Consider the following 23,868-nt stretch of genomic DNA (forward strand, 5'->3'; position numbering starts at 1 on the left):
GCCAACACATTTCATTAAATAAAGGGTCTGTTCATCATAAGATAATTTATAAAATTCCAGGAAATAGGACAGTTTTAATTCGCAACTCAATTCTTTACACCCAGACCTCCTACATTTACAATCAAAATTATCTGTTGGTTTCTTACATTCTTCTACATGCTGATCTCTTTTACTGGTGTAAGCTTTCCCACTGTCCCTTAATTGTTTACGTTTCACATCTTTCCACTCACTGGGGTCACTTTTCCTTTTCCTGCATCTGATTTTTGTCAACTTGTGTACACTGCTTGGTGACAAACGTACGTTATGATCGCTACTATCGTCTGATTGCATGACTATGGTGTCGATGAGAAACTAAATAAACTCAGTAATATAAGACTGAACACACCAGAACAATCTCTGGGCTAGAATGTGTTCATTACATTGCATTCAATTTGTGACATTGTTGAGCGCTTGTGCAGGAAATGATGTACCTAACATAGACTTTTGTTCCATTACTTTTCAAGAGCATTTCTCTTCACAATTTTTGGAATACTACAGCCATCTATTGAGATATGCTCAAACTACCTGCAAATACAGATCCAGGACACATCATAGATGTTTGTTCCGTGAATATCTCAAATGCCACAAAAATGTAACATAAACGTTTGTTCGCGCATACGACTCAATTGAAGATTCCCTTATTGCAGTGGGTTAGTCCCATTCTACCAGAAACAGGCAACCAAAGAAAATGAGTTACTTTACAAGTAATATTTTAAGATTGTTTGCTGCCACAACAATCTGCGTATTGTAGTATTGAAAAGCACTTTTTCCATTAAATTAAATGATCAAAGATGTAAGATTGTCCTAAAGAATTCCTGTGATAGCTAACTGTACAATTAAGACATGTTAAAGAAAATTCACTTACATTATTCCATTACCTAGGTCGGATCGCTCCTGGTGGAGTAAGAGCCTGAACAGTAGACATCCACTCTGACAGAGAACCAAGACGAGAATGTCCAGATGCTATCTTCCCATCTTAAAATATAAAGCCCCCAGTTTGCATGTATCACCCTTCCAGGACAAGGGAACCAAATGACCAATCATGGGCAGAATTTTAATAAGAGCAGTCTTCACATCTTACATGAGGGCTGATAATTTTCTGCACTCTCCAAACACAAACCAGAACACCCAGAAACAAAGGTTCTTTCTTGTGCCAGCGAGAATGAGAACTAAAGAGCCAGGTCCTCCACAGGGTACTCAACCGGTCCCCTTCACAATTTTTCTGTGCAGAGCAAGATTCAGTTTCTTTATTAAAATAATAATAAACTGGTATAATTGTCATATGTTCTTCTGTCATGTTGCTTTGTTTTCTTGGCCAGGTTCATTACCTCTTATATCAATAGCTTCTCAGTGGAACTGATGTGGTTAAGAATACCATATCCAACTCTCAAACTAGGTTTAAAAGTCCTGGATGATCAGGGAACTGAATGTAAGGCTTCTAGTCAGTGGCAGTTTGAGGAGTAATATTTTGGGTGGGTCTAAACTTAAATTAGGCTACCTGAATGTTCATATCTGTAACATTTGAAACGAAGCATAATATTCAAGATACAATTAATGCATGTTAACAGAACATAACAGAATGATACAAATTGTTTCCAAATAATGCATTATGTCATTTTCAGAAAAATCTCATTATTCTTTCTTAATTTTGATTTGGACTACTGTGGACTGCAGAATAAGAATCTCAGCTTAATTTCTTCTTCCATTGTTGATGTTCTGCCAGTATTTCTTCATTTGGTTACTTCTTTCCTTTTCTTCATTCTTTATTTTTTTGTTTATACAGTACCAGCTCATGTGCTAAAACTGCCCTTAAGAGGTAAAGACACTATCCCTACAACTGGGTTGATTTTAAGCAAAACTATTGTAAACAAATATGTAAATTTGTTTCAGCTAGAAATAATAATAATAATAATAATAATAATAATAATAATAATAATAATAATAATAATAATAATAATAATAATAATCTCATCATTATCAGGGTTATCGTATATTTGTGAACTGAAACCTAGTCCCTAGTTAAAGTATCTGGTTTTAAAATTTGCATTGCTAATGGAACTCAAGCAGGGCAATCAGAAAAATTATGCAACTGAATAAGAATGTATGCATAATCTATAATATACCTGTACTTGTATTTGTATTATAACAACATAAAATAACCTTTGAAAACATTTTTAAAACTGATCTGCATTTAAGGCTGTCACTGGGTAGCAGATTCCCTATCAATTGCTTGCCTAGTATTTTCATAAATGAAAGCAAAGAAGTTAGAAATTTATCAAACATCTCCCTTGGTAAATAATTCCAATCCCTGTCCGACTCGTTGGCTGAACGGTCAGCGTACTGGCCTTCAGTTCAGAGGGTCCCGGGTTCGATTCCCGGCCGGGTCGGGGATTTTAACCTTAATTGGTTGATTCCTATGGCACGGGGCTGGGTGTATGTGTTGTCTTCATCATCATTTCATCCTCATCACGACATGCAGGTCGCCTACGGGAGTCAAATAGAAAGACCTGCACTTGGCGAGCCGAACCCGTCCTGGGATATCCCGGCACTAAAAGCCATACGACATTTCATTTCATTCCAATCCCTAATTCCTCTTCCTATGAATGAATACTTATCCCAATTAGTCATCCTGAATTCCAACTTTATCTGCATATTATGATCTTTCCTATTTTTTTAAAACCCCCACAATGTTATTCATGTACTAATGTCATTTCATGCCATCTCTTCACTGAAAGCCTGGAGCATACCACTCAGTTGAGAAACTTGTCTTCTTACTCTTCGAAATAAAATCTTCCCAACCCAAAGACTCTCATATTTTTGTAACACTACTTGTTTGTCTGAAATTGCCCTGAATAAATCGTGCTGCCTATCTTTGGATCTTGTCCATTTCCCATATCAAGTAATCCTGGTGAGGGTCCCAAAAACAGTAATCAGAATCATACTCTAATTGGGGTTTTACCAGTGACTTACATACCCTCTCCTTTATATCTTCACTAAAACCTCTAAATACTCTCATAACCATATGAAGAGATGTGTAATCCTTATTTACAACCTCATTAACATGATTACTCCAACGATAATCATTCCCTATATTCATATTATATATTTCAGAGTTCTCTTCAGCCTGCAGAATGGATTGATGGCTTTGCATATTAAAAAAAAAAAGTCAGAATATGTCATGTTGCTGTGATAATGCAATATTGTTTCTATACTTAACCAATGTCATTCATCAGTCCACTGTGTAAACATGAAAGAAAATATGCGTTAATGTTTTGTATTGTGTGCAGGCACAGAGATACTGACAAATTTTCAGTATTTCTAAATGCTGTTCTGCATGTTTTACAGTCTCAAAGAAGTTCAGCCACTTGTTTTGAACTCTTGTTCTTTCCCATTCAGGAGGAACCAAGTTAACACTGACAAACCTTATAGGCGGACAAATTGATCAAACACTTAAGCTTCTCAAACCTGCACTGTTTTTGGTTTTAGTTAAGTCAGTGTGTTTTACATATCATTCCACTCAGGAACTTTGTTTAAGATCATAAGTACTAAAATTATCTTCCATTGAGGAAGACTTCTTCTGACTATAGCTCAAAGCAGAGTCCAATAAATTAGTTACAATGTTGAATTTATGAATCATATTTTCATCACTTCATCCCTGGCAGACATTGAATCTTGCATTTTATTCGTCTGTTTATTGAAAGTCCACAGCTGTTCACGAACAAACCAGAAATATGCTTCACTCATTGATCAGAGAAAAAATTGAAGAACATCATAGAGGTTTTTCCTTCTGTAATATAATAAGACATGAGGGCTTCCCACAACTGCAAAATTCTCTTGACTCTCAGCATAAGTGACACCCACATTGTTTTGCAATGTGATAGAAGAACTTTGTAGGTTTCTACAATATCACAAAAACTTCTCAGCTTGATCAAAAATGAAGTTCCCTTAAGGAAACTTTAATGTATTGCTTCCAGTTGAGAACATTAAATAAAGTACCATATGAGTAATATCCCAGAACAATAATAATGTATGTGAAATACCAATACGGTACTGGCATTAACTGGGCATAGGTTAACCACAGTAAACTTGTTAAACATCACATCTCAAAATTTGTAAACATGCAGTTATTAGCTGTTCTTTTGATGATGATGATGATGATGATGATGATGATGATGATGATGATGATGATGATGGTGGTGATGATGATGATGATGATGATGATGATGATGATGATGATGATGATGCTTGTTTTTTAAAGAGGCCTAACATCTAGCTCATAGGCCCGAGCTGTTCTTTTATCATCCTTGGATAATCCAGCTGTGGAATATCACCTAATGTAGACTACTGACACAGATCCACTCCAGATCTCAAAACTGACAAGTCTGTTTGTAGTTACGGTAGTAGGCCTATTTAGAGTCCACTTTAAAACAGGTATTTAATACCAGTAACAAAAAGGAGGACAATAGGTCTACTGCTAGTTTTGTGGAGATTACACATAGGCGCTATTCAGTAGAATGTATCATAACAAGACACTGTACAGAATAAAATAGTAAAAAACAATCATCTTTCATGTTACAGAATCAACTCTCAACTATCTGATGTCAATTGCTTTGGAGAAAGTTGCTTATCTTCCTTTTGCATACATTGTGGACCAGGTAAGTTATTATATATTAAAAGGCTACTGGTAGTACGGTACTTTCTAATTTACAAGTGACAAAACATATATAGACGTAAGTTAGACTGTTGCTCTTTATATTATTACTATAGTAGTAGTTTTGTTGTTGTTGTTGTTGTTGCAGACAGCTATGGGCTACAGCTATCTATCTTCTATCTGGGACAGATCTATCTTTGTACTTTTCAAGGAAATTCCTTATTTAAAGGATATTTACTTTATGAAGGGAAATGGGGCATTGTTTAAAGGCAGCTGTATGTCCAGTGAAGAAAGCATTCCGTTTCTTGTTCCGGTTCCTGCTCTTCTCTTCTGCAAAATGCTTGTATGAATGAAAGTGGCCTTCCCATAAAGTTAGTTATTTTGCTGTTGCCTTACATATTGAACACCTCTTTCAAATCTTTTCCATCTAACTTAAAACTGACATCACACAAGGAACAGTAGATAATATTGCCGTTACCGAGCTCGATAGCTGCAGTCGCTTAAGTGCGGCCAGTATCCAGTATTCGGGAGATAGTAGGTTCAAACCCCACTGTCGGCAGCCCTGAAAATGGTTTTCCGTGGTTTCCCATTTTCACTCCAGGCAAATGCTGGGGCTGTACCTTAATTAAGGCCACAGCCGCTTCCTTCCCACTCCTAGCCCTCTCCTGTCCCATCGTCGCCATAAGACCTGTCTGTGTCGGTGCGACGTAAAGCAACTAGCAAAAAAATATATTGCCATCACTTTTGATTAAATCATCTTCAAGACAGTTAACTGCATTCTGTAACTGGCTATAACTACCACCTGCGAACTCCAGTGTGGGATTAATGAAACACAAAAAAATCAAAGAATTACTTGCAGCCAATATAGAAAATATTACAGAGGTAATAGGAGAGCATCCTGTTTATTTTAATTTGAATGAAACACCTGATTCTGTCTTGAGAGCTGTCCTGAATATCTCTATGATGCCACGTGTCATGGGAGTCATCAAGGTCAATGTTGTTTGCAATGTATTAACTGCAAATAGTCAACTATACAGCTGTCATACAGAGATTTTAATGACTGTTGCTGCAAACTTGGTCTTCAAAAATAACATACAAGAAAATACAGTAAGTTGTTACTGACCAGCACCATTCTTTTATATCCAAAATCAATAAGAGTCTGATTAAAGCTCCCAGTAGAATACCATTACAGAGAGATTACAGGCTTGCCATTACCCAAGTTTCTCGCATTTGGACTGCTGAAACTTCTATATCACCATCTCCATCGTGTAACCTGTGTTGCTTGGTCTTTATATAGGATGTATGAAGCTGTCAAAGATGAATACAAGATGACAAATTCCTTCATATGGAAACCTAAGAAGACTCTGTTTATATCTCCCAGTAGAATACATTATTACCGGGCGAGTTGGCCGTGCGCATAGAGGCACGCGGCTGTGAGCTTGCATCCGGGAGATAGTAGGTTCGAATCCCACTATCGGCAGCCCTGAAAATGGTTTTCCGTGGTTTCCCATTTTCACACCAGGCAAATGCTAGGGCTGTACCTTAATTAAGGCCACGGCCGCTTCCTTCCAACTCCTAGGCCTTTCCTATCCCATCGTCGCCATAAGACCTATCTGTGTCGGTGCGACGTAAAGCCCCTAGCAAAAAAAAACAAAAACATTATTACAGAGAGATCACAGGTTTGTCATTGCCCAAGTTTCCCATTATAACCAGATGTCGAATGTGGATTTTGTGTGATGATTTTCTAAGTGAGAATTTTAACAAGATTGAAGAGTTTTTGTTGGGCTTAGATGATGTAGAATCTGAAGTATGTTATCAATTAAAATAGTCTGAAGGAGTAACATAGTCCTTTTTCAGTCTCATTTTATCCTATGACTTTTTATTTATTTTATTTATTAGTGCCATTTTTACAGTGGCGTAGTTAGGGGTCGAGGCCCTCTCTTACACTTAACCACATACTAATCAAAATCTTAAATAAAATACTAAGATACTTAAAATAGTTAAAACTACATAAATTAGTAGAATTGAAAATGAATTTTAATAAATTACTAACTAAATTAATAATAAAATTAATTAATATTAAAAACTCTTAAAACTGACTAATCCTCAGCCATGCACACATTCATACTTCAACCATTCAGTCAGCTGTCCTCAGCAGGTAGTTTTGGCAGGCAACTTTAAATCTTGATAAGGAGCTAGTTTCTCTGATGAGCTGGCAGGAAATTCCATAATCTGGCACGGGTCACCACAAATGATCTATTAATTTTATTTGTGCGGTGCACTGGAATAGAAAGAAAGGATCTCGAACGTGTATTTAAGATATGAAATGATGATAAAAAGGTGAATTTAGAAGAAATATACAGTGGCTTATTTTCGGCTAACACTCTAAACACCATCGTTAAAATGTGTAGCTGCCGACGTTTGTCAGGCTTCAGCAATGAAAGAGCCTGATAATGTGGGGGTATCGTAAATAAATTGCAGGCAGAAATTCAGTGCTTGTTGAGGTTTAAGCGTTTCTTCTCACGTCATGTCAACTAAAACAACATCACAATAATCAAGAATAGGGAGAACCAGTGTCTGTATTAGTTTGGCATTTAGCTCAAATGGAAATATATCCCTCTGCTGTTTAAGAGGGTGAAGCACTCCAAAAATCTTTTTACGGGTTTCTCTTGTGTGATCAGACCTATCAAGTGCTTCATTCATAATGAAGCCGAGATTTTTAACCATTTTACTGTAGGGAATAATGCTACCATTCGGTAGGATATGCGGGATATGCGAGGTTGTTTGAGCAACTCAGTAATTTTTGTGATCCACTTATGATTGCCTGAGATTTTGTTGAGTTCAGTATAAGAGAATTTTGTTGTGCATATATACTGAGTCATCGAAGGTCATTGTTAATACCTTGTATTGTTTTATGTAAGTCTGAAATCTTGCAGTGTCGATAAATTTGAAGATCGTCAGCAAGGTGATGTGTGTTATTTCCTATCACAGATGGTATGTCAGTGATATAAATACAGAAAGATAAGGGCCCTAGAATACTGCCCTGGGGGCACCACTAAGTTTCATTTTCCATTTAGAGGCCTTGTCATTTACTGTTACACACTGTTGAAGGTTACTCAAATAAGAACTAAAACACTTAATTGCAGCCAGGTCAAAATTTAGCAGTTCCATTTTCTTTATCATAGTCTGAATTTCTATAGTGTCAAAGGTGCTACTGAAGACAAGAAGGAGAAGTATAGTGAGCAGTCATTTGTCCATAGCATTTCTAATGTCTTCAGTAACCTTCAAAAGTGCTGTCGCGGTACTGTGACACTTCTTAAAACCAGATTGCGTAGGGTCCAAAAGAGCATTTTAATTTAGGTATTCCAGAACTTGCTCATATACTAAATGTTCAAAGGCTTTTTGGCTGTTTTTCAGACAGTAGGGGAAGTTCCGTTTATTAAACAGTAATTAAGTATGTGCATCAGTATAGACAGGACAGACTCCAATATTATGTATAAAAATAACAGGAATATCAGCTACACCCGTAGCCTTTGATTTAATCGAGTACAAAGCCTTTTTAACCTGATTTTCTGTGACACTCTGAAATGTGAATGGTGTATTGGCTGGAGGGGAGGGCGGTTAATCGATGCAGTTAATTGGGGTAGGTTGAATATTTGTTCTATCAAAGTAATTGTTCAGTTCATCAAGTGGAATGTCAGGATTTGTCTGTCTCTGTTGATTTTTTCCTATTGCCAGAGCTCTAAGTTGGTCCCATGCATGATTAGAATTTAACTTGTTAGCTAAATTCCAGAAATAACTACATTTTTTAATTTCTGATCAGCTGCTTTGAGGAATTTCTTAAAATGCGATAGGATTTGAAGTCTGTATCATCTAGGATTTGTTTAATATGTTGAAATAACAAGTCGTGATGGGCCATCATTCTCTTGGTTTCATAATCTAGCCATGGACAAGAAGGACGAGAAACGTTTATTCGACGTTTAGGGGCATGTCTGTCATATAAGTTCTTTATCATTGTATTAAACAAGTTAACTTTAGCGTCACTGTCATTTAGACTCCGTATATCGTCCCTCGGTAGTTGATAAGCATCATAATTCAAGTAATCCAAGTTTATGTCCTTTGTATTTCTGACAGTTATATTCTTAGGTTTGTATTGAGGTACTTTGAGGGACTAGGATAAATATCCCCCTGTGGGTGGGGGCGGTAGAATAACACCCACGGTATCCCCTGCCTGTCGTAAGAGGCGACTAAAAGGGGCCTCAGGGGCTCTTAACTTTGGAGTGTGGGTTGGCGACCACGAGGCCCTCAGCTGAGTTCTGGCATTGCTTCCACTTACTTGTGCCAGGCTCCTCACTTTCATCTATCCTATCCGACCTCCCTTGGTCAACTCTTGTTCTTTTCCGACCCCGACGCTATTAGGTTTGCGAGGGCTAGGGAGTCTTTCATTTTCCCGCCCTTCGTGGCCCTTGTCTTCCTTTGACCGATATCTTCATTTTTTGAAGTGTCGGATCCCTTCCATTTTTCCCTCTGATTAGTGTTATATAGAGGATGGTTGCCTAGTTGTACTTCCTCTTAAAACAATAATCACCACCACCACCACCACCACCACTAGGATAAATATATAAGGTCGTGGGTTGAAATGGATGGTACAGGGATCTGCCCACGTGTTTTTGCTTTACCTGGGTTGTTCATTATAATGAGATCTTTTCCTTTTCTTGAAGAATTTTCCCTTTAAAATATGTGATAAGACTTCCTGACTAGTAAGTTGATGCTTTCAGGCAGAAACATTGAGATATAGTCTTTTTAAATAAATATACTTGTTAAAGTACATTTAAAGATTGATTGAAAGAAAGTTTATGCTTCATTATATGGTTTTATGGTATTAAATATAAAGTTTGAAGAAACTTTAAAATTGTGTTGCTATTTGTGAAAAGAATTAACCAGGAAGGAAGTATAAAATGATGCATTATATTACTCACAGAAATCTTATTCATGTTTTGAAAAGTATTCTTAAAAACTCAGAGAGAAACTTGCTAAATGTTTCAGTGGCGCTGGCAGCTGTTTGCTGGTAAATGGAGTGTTGATGAGATGAACTCTCATTGGTGGGATCTGAGACTACGTCACCAGGGTGTAATCCCACCTATCCCACGGTCCGAACAAGACTTCGACCCTGGAGCCAAATATCACATAGCAGCTGATATGCCTTATGTCAGGTAAACACATTATTAAAAGTTCATTCTTCTTCAGCAGACTACTAAAACTGCTAAGTCTTTCTGCTTATAATTAATAATTCAGTAAACAATGCTCACAGAACTGCATAGTAAATACTCGAGGAAACAAATGCATCAAATACATGAACATTTTTTCCTTACTTTGAAATAAAAAGACCAGAATTAATAAATTATGCAATGGTGAGAACTACACGAGTAAATAAGCTATGTTATTTCTTATGCTATTATGCTTACAGTATGTTATTGTAATATTTAACTCTTCCATGTCTAATAATCAATATGCTGATTTAAGACTTTTAGAATGCTCTTCCCATGAGGGCAGATCCAGTAGGTGAGGGAATCACATGTTAAATTTTTAATCAGGCACTTCATTCTATTTTGTTGGGTAAACACCAAATATATCACCAGAGTTCTTTTACTAGCGAACATCATGTGTCAAGGAGTGCCAAATGAACTTCCTCTTCCAAGACTGCGTCTGCTGGATTATAACCTGCGACCATGAGATCTGGAAATCAACACATTTACCAGTGATCCACATGTGGAGCTGTTCTTTGTACCGGTACTTGATTATACATTACTGGTATATAATGATAAAAATGAATGAAATACTCCATTTTTTTAGATATCACTGTGATAGTGGCACTTACCTATAGAGTATACCAGTAGATTATACCCTATGCCTTATGAGGTAGATGCTTTTCTCATGATTATTATTGTATATCGCTTTAAACATATTTTGTAAGTTTAAAATTTTCTCAGCATTGCTTGTTTAAGAAAATCTTAGGGATACAGGGAAGAGGAGAATGTAGGGTGAATAAATCCTACCTATGTACTGTCCGCACACTTTATCTTGATGCATTTGTGTACGGGGTGAGGAGTAAGGAGGGAGCTGTCCCGGTATCAATAGTGCTGCCTGGTGCTGCCAACTGAATGAAAATGAAATCTGAATTGAATCGAGAATATGATCGATCGATATGAAATTTCTAAACCGTTGTCATCTTAAGACAACAACTATGTCACATACACATTATATAACATTATAAAACATATCTCTCGATGCGAATCTTGTTCCTAGCATGAATTCTATACTTTGACTTTGATGTGTAAACAACAACAGTACCAGTACGTAAAGTTTACGACAGATGCCGCACAACGATGCTTAAGCGATTCATAGTTTGTGTTTCAAAGGTTGCCAGTATGAATCTCGAAGATTGCCGAGGTCGACCGATTCAGCACTAGGATGTAAATGCACCAAGATAAAGTGTGCGGATAGTACATATAGGGTTTTCATAATCCAAAAGTTCAAAATCAAGACATTGTTGAAATTTAAGACATTGCAGCCAGCCCCTGCTATGAATGGTATGAAAATGTTGCTCGTAGGGTCAGTTGGTGCATGCATTTCAGTGGGATTGGCAGACTGATATCTAATAGCATCTTCTGGCTCGGTGAGGAAAGCAATGGGAAACTATCTCACTCCTCATTTCCCTAGAACGCCTCTTCAGTGATGCCTAGGCCATCTATGACAACTGATAGCGGATCTGTTGAGGATCCAACCAGCCTTCGGGCTGAGGACTTAACATACACGTGGCTAATAAAAGGAACCATTTATTATAAGAAAAAATGTTAGTACATTTATATCAACTTTAATAACAAGTCATAGAAAACTGTCAACAGTATTTATAATGTCCTAAGGTTTTAGGTACCATTGTACTTCTCAGAGCCAAGAACAGAAGAAAGGGACTTGGTTTGATTTTGAATGAGCCTATGGAACTCCCTACATCTCCCATGTTTGATGTTGTATTGTACTTGCAGCATTGCATTTACATATGTTCTGTCCATTGTGCAGACATAAGAGACAACATTCTCTCTACATTCGCCTTATACCGAGGAACAGAGAAATGGATTTTCAGCACTTTGGATTACTCTTCCCTAGGAATACAATCATGGAATATAGCTATCCATTTCTTGTTGGACTCCATATTTTCAAAATTTTCAACCTTTGTGTTCACCAAAAATCATTTTAATTTTACAACCTGGTCAAAGAAAACACTCTCATCTAATTTTCAAGTTGTATTTCTTCTACAGTAAAATATTGGTCTTTTCAGTCCAGACATTCTTTAATTCTATAAAATTGTGAATTGTCTGTGAAATCCATGGCGTATGACAACCCTATATATGTCTGAAAATATAATTGAAAAATATGTTGTGTTTGTGTCTTGTTATTATTTCCTGACCAGCATGCAAAGCTTGAATCTAGTGGTGAAGTGATGAATACAGGAGAAACAAAAACTATGAAAATGGCACTGGTAGTAGATACATTTTTCATAATGATATGTGTGTTGCAGGTATTTTGTGAGCCTCGTGTTGCAGTTCCAAATGTATGAGTCTCTCTGTGTGGCTGCTGGACATTATGGACCACTCCACACTTGTGATATATATCGTTCAAGAGATGCTGGACGACTGATCGAGTAAGTAACCTAATTAATAAATATCCATTCTGTAATGATTCAAGTTATCGAGGATTGGTGATATATACACTGCTGGTAAAGGAAACTGGAATGTAACTTAAAGCTTTTCAGTCTGTCAAACTATTACTGTATTTTTGCAATTGGTTTTACATCGCACCAACACCAAATAGGTCTTGATAATGAAACCGGAATAAACATGTGGTGATGAAGGGGTTAAGGTATTCCAACTCCCCTATTTGAATAAATATTTTGAATTAGTGGACCTACAAAATAATGAGAACATGAGTGTAAAATGTAAAATTTGCTTAGGAGCAATCATCTTGAAAGTTCTAAGGTAACATGCTCACTTCCATCTACTGATGTTAACTACTTCTATGCTAGAAATAAACAAAAATAAATTAATATTTTCCCTTGCAAATTTTGGTATCATTCCAGTTCTATGTGAAAAAATGTTAGTGATTTCCTAAAGACTAGTATTCCATGAAATATTTGCAGTGATTGCTTGTCAAAAACGTAATTGTAATTGAGTACAATATTTCACAGGTAACTGACAGGCCAATTACTTTTACTTAGTACTTTTTGCATCACTGAAAGTCCACTTGATACAGTACAAGTAATTTATGATGGTGTGTTGATGCTACCATTGTCATACAGATGGATGAAACAGGGAGAATCATAGGGAATAAGAATCCTCCTCTCTATTAACCCATTTCTATGTGTCAGTGCTGTTCATTTATTTTTCAACCTTTTTCCTGAGCTATAAGAAGCACTGAAGTTTTCTAGCATGCAGTCGGCAGATGCAGAGAGGGTTTCAGCCAACAAGTGGCCACAGCTGGTCCGTGGTCTGACAGCTCTGCACTCCGACCGGCCAACTGAGCAGAGGCCATGGCCATGGCTCTACTGTGGCTCTATGCCTCTGAATTTTGGAGACGGAGAGGGGCTGGTCCCCACCGTCAGCTGTCCTGAGAATGGTTTTCCATGGTTTTCCATTCTCCTGCATTAAGGCGAATGCTGGGACAGTTTCCAGTATAGATCACGGCCGCCAACTCTCTCACCTTCTCTGCACATCTCCTTCTCCGATACAAATCTCCTGGCCTGAGGGACGGCAACACCATGTAGAAGGCCGCATCCACCATCAGGGGAGGAATGAAAATGTTTAGTAGTAGTAGTTCTGGCCTGTTGGTCTTTGGTGCTCCAATAATCTGCATGATAAGTGAAATATAACTGTGCAGGTTAATGGACCTTCAAGGAATGGGTCATAGGTTGGAAGATCATTTTTATAGGACTCAGTTGATAATTGCAATTACTGGCCTGAAACACAAGAAACTGTAGTAATGACACTGGAATACTGGAAAAATCTCAAAGATAAATACATTTCTGTAACAATGTTTTAGGTGCAAGTATTTTCCACTTTGCCTTAATTTCCATTTGTCTCCATTAGTTGTACTTTGCTTTACTTTATTTAATTACATTTGCCCTTAAGAATAGATCATTATTCCACTTTAATGTGCTATATCGATGGCTCCAGGTATTAACATCACAAATTTTCCACTGTACAAACATCATAACTACAGTTACAGTGTTAATTGTGCTATCGTTCTCCCAGGCGACAACATTAAGATCTATTATTGCTGCAGGAGATACAATTTTTATACAGGGAAAAAAATAGTGAAGTAACGGCTTCGGCGTTGATCGTAACTCATTTTGGCTATTCGTGGACTTACGACGTTAATACTTGGAGCTGTCGATATAGTTCTGTATAAGGATAATATCTCAAAGTGAAGCTTATGAGGAAAATTTTAAAAATCTATCCCTTTCCATATACAATACAATATACCTCCTCATGCTATCGATTGTTTTTATTACGTGTACAAAATTTGATACAGATGTGACATCTGAATGTCATTTTGACCAAGATTTGTGTTTGAGTGTGACAGATTTTACAGACATTCCACATGTCATCGTAACATGTTGTCAGTTGCTGATATTAACAAATCAGTCCCATTAGAATTGTATCCAGCCCATACAGTAATATTAACCCTTACACTGCACAATTAATTAATAAATGAAATGCAATTATGAGGCAAAAAAGATATATTTTCAAATTGGATCTTTTATGTGTTATGCATATCCCATCAGGAAATAGAAACTTTCTAGAAAAATTTATAACCATTAATGGACATTAACATTGCTTATTGTTGACTTATTATGTTACAAAGACACTCAATAACACACACATAAATGAATCTTGCTCAGCACTTATGAACAATGGCACTCTAAAATAGTATTACAGAAAATGTGCTGGCTTATTAACCAATCAAACTCCTCTGGCAAGTGATCTGGCAACACTTTGCTGCCAAAATACCTTTTTTTATGGTTTTGGCAGTAAAGTAGGCTGTATTAATATAACACACTATGAAGTATTTCCTTGGAAGTGGACTGAAGTCAAACATCCCAGTGGAAGGAACAAAATTGCATTCGACTAATATCGAATGACACATTGTTTTCTTTTCTTGCAAGTTGTTTCATGTCGCACCGACACAGATAGGTCTATAATACCAATATAATGGTCCCTTATTGGACATTATAAATTTTCCAGCTAACTCATTCTTGGTTGCCTGCGTTTCGCCCTCGTGTGCTAAGTTAGGCTCATCAGTTGGGACTTAGCACACCACCCAAGACGCAAGGCTAGTGCATACCGTGGAGGCCACTGCATAGGCTACTTGAAGCCACCAGCAGTGCCAATGCACTATGAGAGCTATGTTTCATTTTCAAAAAATTTTTTTGATGCCTGCCTGGCCATCAGATAATACAGATGTTGATTCCCATAGGGAATTTAAAATATTTGTCCCGAATGAGTAAATTTATAATACCAATATAATGGTCCGTTATTGGACATTATAAATTTTCCAGCTAACTCATTCTTGGTTGCCTGCGTTTCGCCCTCGTGTGCTAAGTTAGGCTCATCAGTTGGGACTTAGCACACCACCCAACTGATGAGCCTAACTTAGCACACGAGGGCGAAACGCAGGCAACCAAGAATGAGTTAGCAGGAAAATTTATAATGTCCAATAACGGACCATTATATTGGTATTATAAATTTACTCATTCGGGACAAATATTTTAAATTCCCTATGGGAATCAACATCTGTATTATCTGATGGCCAGGCAGGCATCAAAAAATTTTTTTGGAAATGAGACATAGCTCTCATAGTGCATTGGCACTGCTGGTGGCTTCAAGTAGCCTATGCAGTGGCCTCCACGTTATGCACTAGCCTTGCGTCTTGGGTGGTGTGCTAAGTCCCAACTGATGAGCCTAACTTAGCACACAAGGGCGAAACGCAGGCAACCAAGAATGAGTTAGCTGGAAAATTTATAATGTCCAATAACGGACCATTATATTGGTATTATAAATTTACTCATTCGGGACAAATATTTTAAATTCCCTATGGGAATCAACATCTGTATTAACAGATAGGTCTTACGGAGACGATGGGACAGGTAAGGGCTAGGAGTGGGAAGGAAGCGGCCATGGCCTTAATTAAGGTACAGCCCCAGCATTTGCCTGGTGTGAAAATGGGAAACCACGGAAAACCATCTTCAGGGCTGCCGACAGTGGGGTTCGAACCTACTATCTCCCGAATACTGGATACTGGCTGCACTTAAGTGACTGCAGCTATCGAGCTCGGTATGACACATTGTAATGGTTAAGTAATTTGTTCAGATTTGTAAGTTAATGTAAAAATCCATTCTTGCTTGTTTCAAGTGCACTTAGTAATGATAACAATGGCTAACTTCTGCCTTATGTAACATTGAATGACCTCTAGTTTTGATCAAACAGTATTGTATAAGATAGTAAATCATTTGTTGTCAACAGTATATTTTAGGAAAGGATCTATTTGTGTTTGCTGTAAGATATTTTTCAAATTACATTCTGGTTCAATGTTGTTTGGACGTGATACCTTACCCTGTATGGTTACCTATTCTTTCCTTCTTCCATTTGTCAATAATATAATATTGCAAATTAGTATAAATTTGTAAAAAAAATTATATTATATTATATTATATTATATTATATTATATTATATTATATTATATTATATTATATTATATTATATTATATTATATTATATTATAGAGAGCAAAAAATCCTTATGAATCACTTTGTGTAGCTGGAAAGCAGATTTTTCCACTTAAATGCTTGTAACCTGAAATGTTTATGACCAAGCTCAATAGCTGCAGTTGCTTAAGTGTGGCCAGTATCCAGTATTTGGGAGATAGTGGGTTTGAACCCGACTGTCGGCAGCCCTGAAGATGGTTTTCCATGAATTCCCTTTTCCTCACCAGACAACTTCTGGGGCTGCACCTTAATTATGGCCATGGTTGCTTCCTTCCCACTCCTAGCCCTCTTCTCTCCCATCATCGCCATAAGATCTATCAGTGTCGCTCTGACGTAAAACAACTTGTTAAAAAAAAAGAAACCTTTATGACTCTTGCTAGTCTCATATGATTAAAAAGGAACATTGTTTTATGTTGACAGAGAGATGTTGTCATTAGGCTCATCACGACCCTGGCCAGATGTTGTACGAGTTATGACCCGTGGACTTACTAATCGACTTGATCCTCGACCTTTGCTGGAGTTCTTCAAGCCGTTGGAGGACTGGCTCATTGTAGAGAATAGAGATGAGAGACTTGTAGGCTGGAGCACAACTGAACAAGATACTGGTAGGTAAACAGTCACTTTCTGTTAAAGTTCCAGAGACAAAAAGTAATGCTTTATTTGTTCTTTCTTCTAACCAGTGGGACAGCCACAAATTTATAATAGCAAAGCGTCACTATTTTGGGATACTATTGACTGTATACCTACACACTATAAATTATTATACTGCCTGTATTCTTACACTGCAACAACAACAATAATAATAATAATAATAATAATAATAATAATAATAATAATAATAATAATAATAATAATAATACCATGAGGTACACCCCAATGCCGTGCATTTAAATCTAGCACCTAAACGAACTCCTCTACTGATGAAACAGTGAAATTGAAACTAGACTAACTTATAAATTTACTCAGAAGATGTCACCACTAAAATTTGATATAATTTTGTTATTGTGAAGTTTCCTGAACTGACTGTATTTCTACTTCTTTGGTTTGCCATTCATGAAGAAGTTTGGACATTCTTCCATAGATGTCACTGCTAAAAACTATGATCATGCACCCTGGTGCGAAGTGAAAGAACTTAAAGAAGTTTTGTATTCATAAGTTTTTTTACTAATTGATGTTCATTTATTTTTGGGTTGGCAATATTTATCTTTTCTTTCCACCAGTTTTGAATCCAGCCAATCCCTAATTTCTGTAATTAATTTTCTACCAATCACAGTCTTCTTCTTCTTCTTCTTCTTCGATTTTGAGTGTAACTTTTAAATTCATCATCATCATCATCTGTTTACCCTCCAGGGTCGGTTTTTCCCTCGGACTTAGCGAGGGATCCCACTTCTACCGCCTCAAGGGCAGTGTCCTGGAGCTTCAGACTCTTGGTCAGGGGATACAACTGGGGAGTATGACCAGTACCTCGCCCAGGCGGCCTCACCTGCTATGCTGAACAGGGGCCTTGTGGAGGGATGGTAAGATTGGAAGGGATAGGCAAGGAAGAGGGAAGGAAGTGGCTGTGGCCTTAAGTTAGGTACCATCCCGGCATTCGCCTGGAGGAGAAGTGGGAAACCACGGAAAACCACTTCCAGGATGGCTGAGGTGGGAATCGAACCCACGTCTACTCAGTTGACCTCCCGAGGCTGAGTAGACCCTGTTCCAGCCCTCGTACCACTTTTTAAATTTCGTGGCAGAGCCGGAAATCGAACCTGGGCCTCCGGGGGTCGCAGCTAATCACGCTAACCACTACACCACAGAGGCGGACAACTTTTAAATCTATATATATAAAATAACTTGTCCTGACTGACTGATTCATCATCGCAGAGCCAAAACTACTGGACGTAAAGAAATGAAATTTTGGGGATATATTCATATTAAGATGCAGGTGCTCGCTAAGAGAGGATTTTTGGATATTCCTTCGCTAAGGGGATGAAAAGAGGGGTGAAATTTTAAAATGAGTGTGTCTATATCTCGAAAGTTTAAAAGTTTACAGTTGTAAAAATTGGTATTTAGAATCTTTTTTAAAAATAAGGAAACACGTATTTTTTTGTTTTCAGAAAATCCCAATAGGAGGGGTGAAAAGGGGTGAAAATGGGGAAAATGGGTTGAATGCCCTTAATCAGGATATCAGTACTTATATCTCAGAAACTGAAGATATTATAGACCTGAAAATTGGTACTTTTGATCTCTTTTAAAAATAAGGAAACACGTATTTTTTTGTTTTTGGAAAATACAATTAATGGGAGGGTGAAAAGGGGGTGAATTTTTAAAATGAGTGAATCTATATCTCCAAAGTTTTAAAGTTTGCAGATGTAAAAATTGGTATTTAGAATCATCATTAAACATAAAGAAACACGTATTTTTTGTTTTCGGAAAATCGCAATAGGAGGGGTGAAAAGGGGTGAAAAAGTGGTTGAATGCCTTTGATGAGGCTACTTATATTTCAGAAACTGAAGATATTCCAGACCTGAAAATTGGTGTTTGGGATCTCCTTTAAAACTAAAGAAACACGTATATTTTTGTTTTTGGAAAATCCAATTAATGGGGGGGGTGAAAAGGGGGTGATTTTTTAAAATGAGTGTATCTATATCTCAAAACTGTTACAGTTTATAGATGTAAAAATTGGTATTTAGAATCTCCTTTAAAAATGAAGAAACACGTATTCTTTTGTTTTCGGAAAATCCCAATAGGAAGGGTGTAAAAGGATGAATAATGGGTTGAATGCCTTTAATGAGGCTACTTATATTTCAGAACCTGAAGATATTACAGACCTGAAAATTGGTATTTGGGATCTACTTTAAATGTAAAGAAATACATATTTTTTGTTTTTGGAAAATCCAAATATTGAGGGGTGAAAAGGGGGGGTGAATTTTTTAAAATGAATGTGTCTACATCTTAAAACGTTAAAATTTACAGATGTAAAAATTGGTAGTTAGAATCTCCTCTAAAAATAAAGGAACACGTATTTTTTTGTTTTCTGTAAATTCCAATAGGAGGGGTGTAAAAGGGTGAAAAATGGGTTGAATGCCTTTAATGAGGATACATATATCTCAGAAACGGAAGATATTACAGAACTGAAAATTTGTATATGGGATCTCCTTTAAAAATAAAGAAACACGTATTTTTTTTAGTTTTTGGAAAATCCTGTTAATGGCGGTTAAACAGAAGTGACAAATTGGGGTGAAATTTTTGAAAGATTATCTTGGAAACGTAAAATGTTACAGACGTAAAAAGTGGGTGTTTGGAATCTCCTGTAAATGTAAAGAAACATAGGTGATTTTTTTTGGAAACTCCACTTAAGGGGAACCCAAAAGGGGTGAAATTTTAAAATGAGAATTTTTACAGTATATCTAAAAAAAACTTAACATGTTACAGAAGTGAAAAATGGTATTTTTATCTCTATTAAACATAAAGAAATGTGTATTTTTAATTTTCGGAAATACCACTTGGGTGGAGGGGGGTGAAAGTGACTGAAAATTGTGTTGAATTTTTTTAATTAGGCTACTGATATCTTAAAAATGAAGATGTTACAGATGTGAAATTTGATATTTGCAATCTGCTTTAAAAGTAAAGAAACACGTATTCTCGTAAAATCCAATGAAGCGGGGGGAGGGGGGTGAAATAATTGAAAAATTAATTGACCTTAATTTTATGAGAATATATACATCTAATAAAAACTAAAGTTGTTACAGACGTGAAAATTCGTATTTGGATCTCCTTTAAAAACAAAGAAAAACGCGTTTTGGGGGGGAAACCATCTTGGGGGACGGGAGTGTAAAGGAGTTGAATTCCTTTCATGAGGACACATAAATCAAAAAGTGAAGAAGTTAGAGTCGTGATAATTGGTATTTAGAAGATCCTTCACTATTAAGGAAACAAGTATTTTTTGCGGGAAAATTCACTTAGGAGGGGGGGGGGGTAGTTTGAAATGAAGTGACAAAAGTAAATTATATTTATGGGGATACTTACATCTCAAAACTGAAGGTAATAGACGTGAACATTGGTGTTTGGAATCTCCCTTAAACATAAAGGAACACGCCTTCTTTCAATTTTTTTGGGGGGGGGGGGGATTGGCAGTAAAAACTAACGGCGGTGGGGTGTAAAAGGAGGTGAGACCAATTGATTTTACTGTTCTTAATGTACTTATAAGGATCCTCCGTTGCTCAGGCGGCAGCGCGCCGGCCTCTCACAGCTGGGTTCCGTGGTTCAAATCCCAGTCACTCCATGTGACATTCGTGCTGGACAAAACGGAGGCGGGACAGGTTTTTCTCCGGATACTCCGGTTTTCCCTGTCATCATTCATCCCAGCAACACATAATAGTAATAATAATAATAAGAAGAATAACATTAATAATAATAATAATAATAATAATAATAATAATAATAATAATAATAATAATGTTTCGGACCGTCGTCAAATGTGCGGACCACGCTGGAAACGGCTCCTGGACGGGTAATGACTAAGAATGCAGTCCGGCCGCGGGTTCAGTGCCGCCAAGGCACACAATATGGCACCACGCCGGATCTCCTGAAGGATTTTATCCAGATTAAAAATGATTATAGGAAAATACGGTATGGCAAAGATTTATGGACCCAACTGACCGGGAAGAATACCTGAGGCTAGCCCGGGAAGTACGAAATCGATTGCTGGAAAGGATGATTGAAAAGTGGGAGGAAACGTGCCGTAATCTAATAGAAAACGAGTCAGATCGGGAATTTTGGTGGATTCTCGCTGAAAACGTGTCATATCGCGAATTTCGGCGGATTATATATCTAAAACAATAAGCATTCAATTATAAATTTCAGTATAATACCGTAGCGAAGCACGGGTACCTTGCTAGTTACCCAATAAAATGAGAGGGTGTGGCTAGTTTAATCTTGAGTGGTCTTGAACTTTCCCTGATGGTTTATGAACTGTGGATTTTCACGTCTCTTCGACAATTGATCATCATCTTACTGAGTGTGTGTGTCAAGCAGGAGATGGGAGGCCTCTTCGTCAGCTGCTAGATCTTCTACAAGGTAATGGCAACATAACATCTTTCTTTCTTTCTTGCTAGCTCCGCAGTTTAACCCGAGGGAAAGGTCCGAATCATCAACTATGTAACCTACTTTTCTGAAAATGTAACTTCTGCCGGATAATGTAATAACTTCATAAAACCTTTAACTGTAAATCGGGGATAGAGAGTGAAGTACCCTCTCGAGCTCCCCTTCATCTTGGTTTGAGGTGACTAAATTTGTAACCGTTCTTCTTCCGTAATGTATTAATTTACCCTTATACGAGTCACCTCAGTAGTTTGGGAATAGCCCCTGTTTCATCAGCCTAGTGCCCCTTAGGTTTTTTAGTTTTCACTATCTTGGAGCACTGTACGCCTCCATTCAGTTTGTGTTTTGGGCCATTTTACTTAACCTGTTCTTTTCCGCAAAGGCCCTGTAGGTTGGGTACAAGATATCCCTGTTTCACATTGTAAGTTGGGCCATGGAAGGCCAGTGAGTGTACGATTTTTGATGTTAACTCGAGGAGGCTGAAAGGAAATGGAGAGCCTGTTAGCTCTTTCTCAAATTTTGTAATTGTAAAGTGTGCCTCTGGGAGGCTAGATATTGCATATTTAAGAGCAAGTGCTCTTTGAATTAGGGGATTTCTGCCCTTTGCTAAAGTTGTCCTTCTTTAAATTGTAAATTTGAGCTGGGAGCTCAAGCATTGTAAAGCGAGGGCCTCGAAGCCCAGGACCTGTCGAATTCACTAATAATGTATTTTCCTTGACTTGTTCCAAAATTGCTAAATGCACCTGTTATATTGTTACGTACATACATACATACATACATACATACATACATACATACAGACATACATACATACATACATACATACATACATACATACATTATCATTATAGACTGTTATGCCTTTCAGCGTTCAGTCTGCAAGCCTCTGTGAATTTACTAAACGTCGCCAAAATCCTTGATTTACAACTAGTGTTGTGGCCTCATTTAGTTCTATACCTCTTATCTTTAAATCGTTAGAAACCAAGTCTAACCATTGTCGTCTTGGTCTCCCTCTACTTACCCTCCAAAGCAGAGTCCATTATTCTCCTAGGTAACCTATCCTCCTCCATTTGCCTCACATGACCCCACCACCGAAGCCGGTTTATGTGTACAGCTTCATCCATCGAGTTAATTCCTAAATGAGCCTTTATCTCCTCATTCCGAGTACCCTCCTGCCATTGTTCCCACCTGCTTGTACCGGCAATCATTCTTGCTACTTTCATGTCTGTTACTTCTAACTTATGATCAAGATATCCTGAGTCCACCCAGCTTTTGCTCCCGTAAAGCAAAGTTGGTCTGAAAAAAGACCGATGTAAAGATAGTTTCGTCTGGGAACTGACTTCCTTCTTACAGAATACTGCTGATCGCAACTGCGAGCTCACTGCATTAGCTTTACTACACCTTGATTCAATCTCACTTACTATATTACCATCCTGGGAGAACACACAGCCTAAATACTTGAAATTATCGACCTGTTCTAGCTTTGTATCACCAATCTGACATTCAATTCTGTTGAATTTCTTACCTACTGACATCAATTTAGTCTTCGAGAGGCTCATTTTCATACCATACTCATTACACCTATTTTCAAGTTCTAAGATATTAGACTGCAGGCTTTCGGCACAGTCTGCCATTAAGACCAAGTCATCAGCGTAGGCCAAACTGCTAACTACATTTCCACCTAACTGAATCCCTCCCTGCCATTTTTATATCTTTCAGCAGATGATCCATGTAAACTATGAACAGCAAAGGTGAAAGATTACAGCCTTGTCTAACCCCTGTAATTACCCTGAACCAAGAACTCATTCTACCATCAATTCTCACTGAAGCCCAATTGTCAATATAAATGCCTTTGATTGATTTCAATAATCTACCTTTAATTCCATAGTCCCCCAGTATAGTGAACATCTTTTCCCTCGGTACCCTGTCATATGCTTTCTCTAGATCTACAAAACATAAACACAACTGCCTATTCCTCTCGTAGCATTTTTCAATTACCTGGTGCATACTGAAAATCTGATCCTGACAGCCTCTCTGTGGTCTGAAACGACACTGGTTTTCATCCAACTTCCTCTCAATGACTGATCGCACCCTCCCTTCCAAGATGCCAGTGAATACTTTGCCAGGTATACTAATCAATGAGATACCTCGATAGTTGTTGCAATCCTTCCTATTCCCTTACTTATAGATATGAGCAATTACTGCTTTTGCTCAATCTGAAGGTACCTTACCAACACTCCATGCTAATCTTACTACTCTATGAAGCCATTTCAT

General features: G+C 37.5%; 1 protein-coding gene across 1 annotated transcript in view; it reads left to right on the top strand.

The window, feature by feature from the left end:
* Positions 1-23,868, top strand: part of LOC136874528 (angiotensin-converting enzyme) — a 91,628-nt gene that overhangs the window by 63,459 nt on the left and 4,301 nt on the right. Inside the window, exons 12-15 of the mRNA XM_068227829.1 lie at positions 4,618-4,694; positions 9,737-9,903; positions 12,267-12,389; positions 16,930-17,114. Of these exons, the coding sequence (XP_068083930.1) occupies positions 4,618-4,694; positions 9,737-9,903; positions 12,267-12,389; positions 16,930-17,114 (552 nt within the window). The remainder of the gene's footprint in view (positions 1-4,617; positions 4,695-9,736; positions 9,904-12,266; positions 12,390-16,929; positions 17,115-23,868) is intronic.

Source organism: Anabrus simplex, chromosome 5 (assembly GCF_040414725.1).
Source record: "Anabrus simplex isolate iqAnaSimp1 chromosome 5, ASM4041472v1, whole genome shotgun sequence".
Taxonomy (NCBI): domain Eukaryota; kingdom Metazoa; phylum Arthropoda; class Insecta; order Orthoptera; family Tettigoniidae; genus Anabrus; species Anabrus simplex.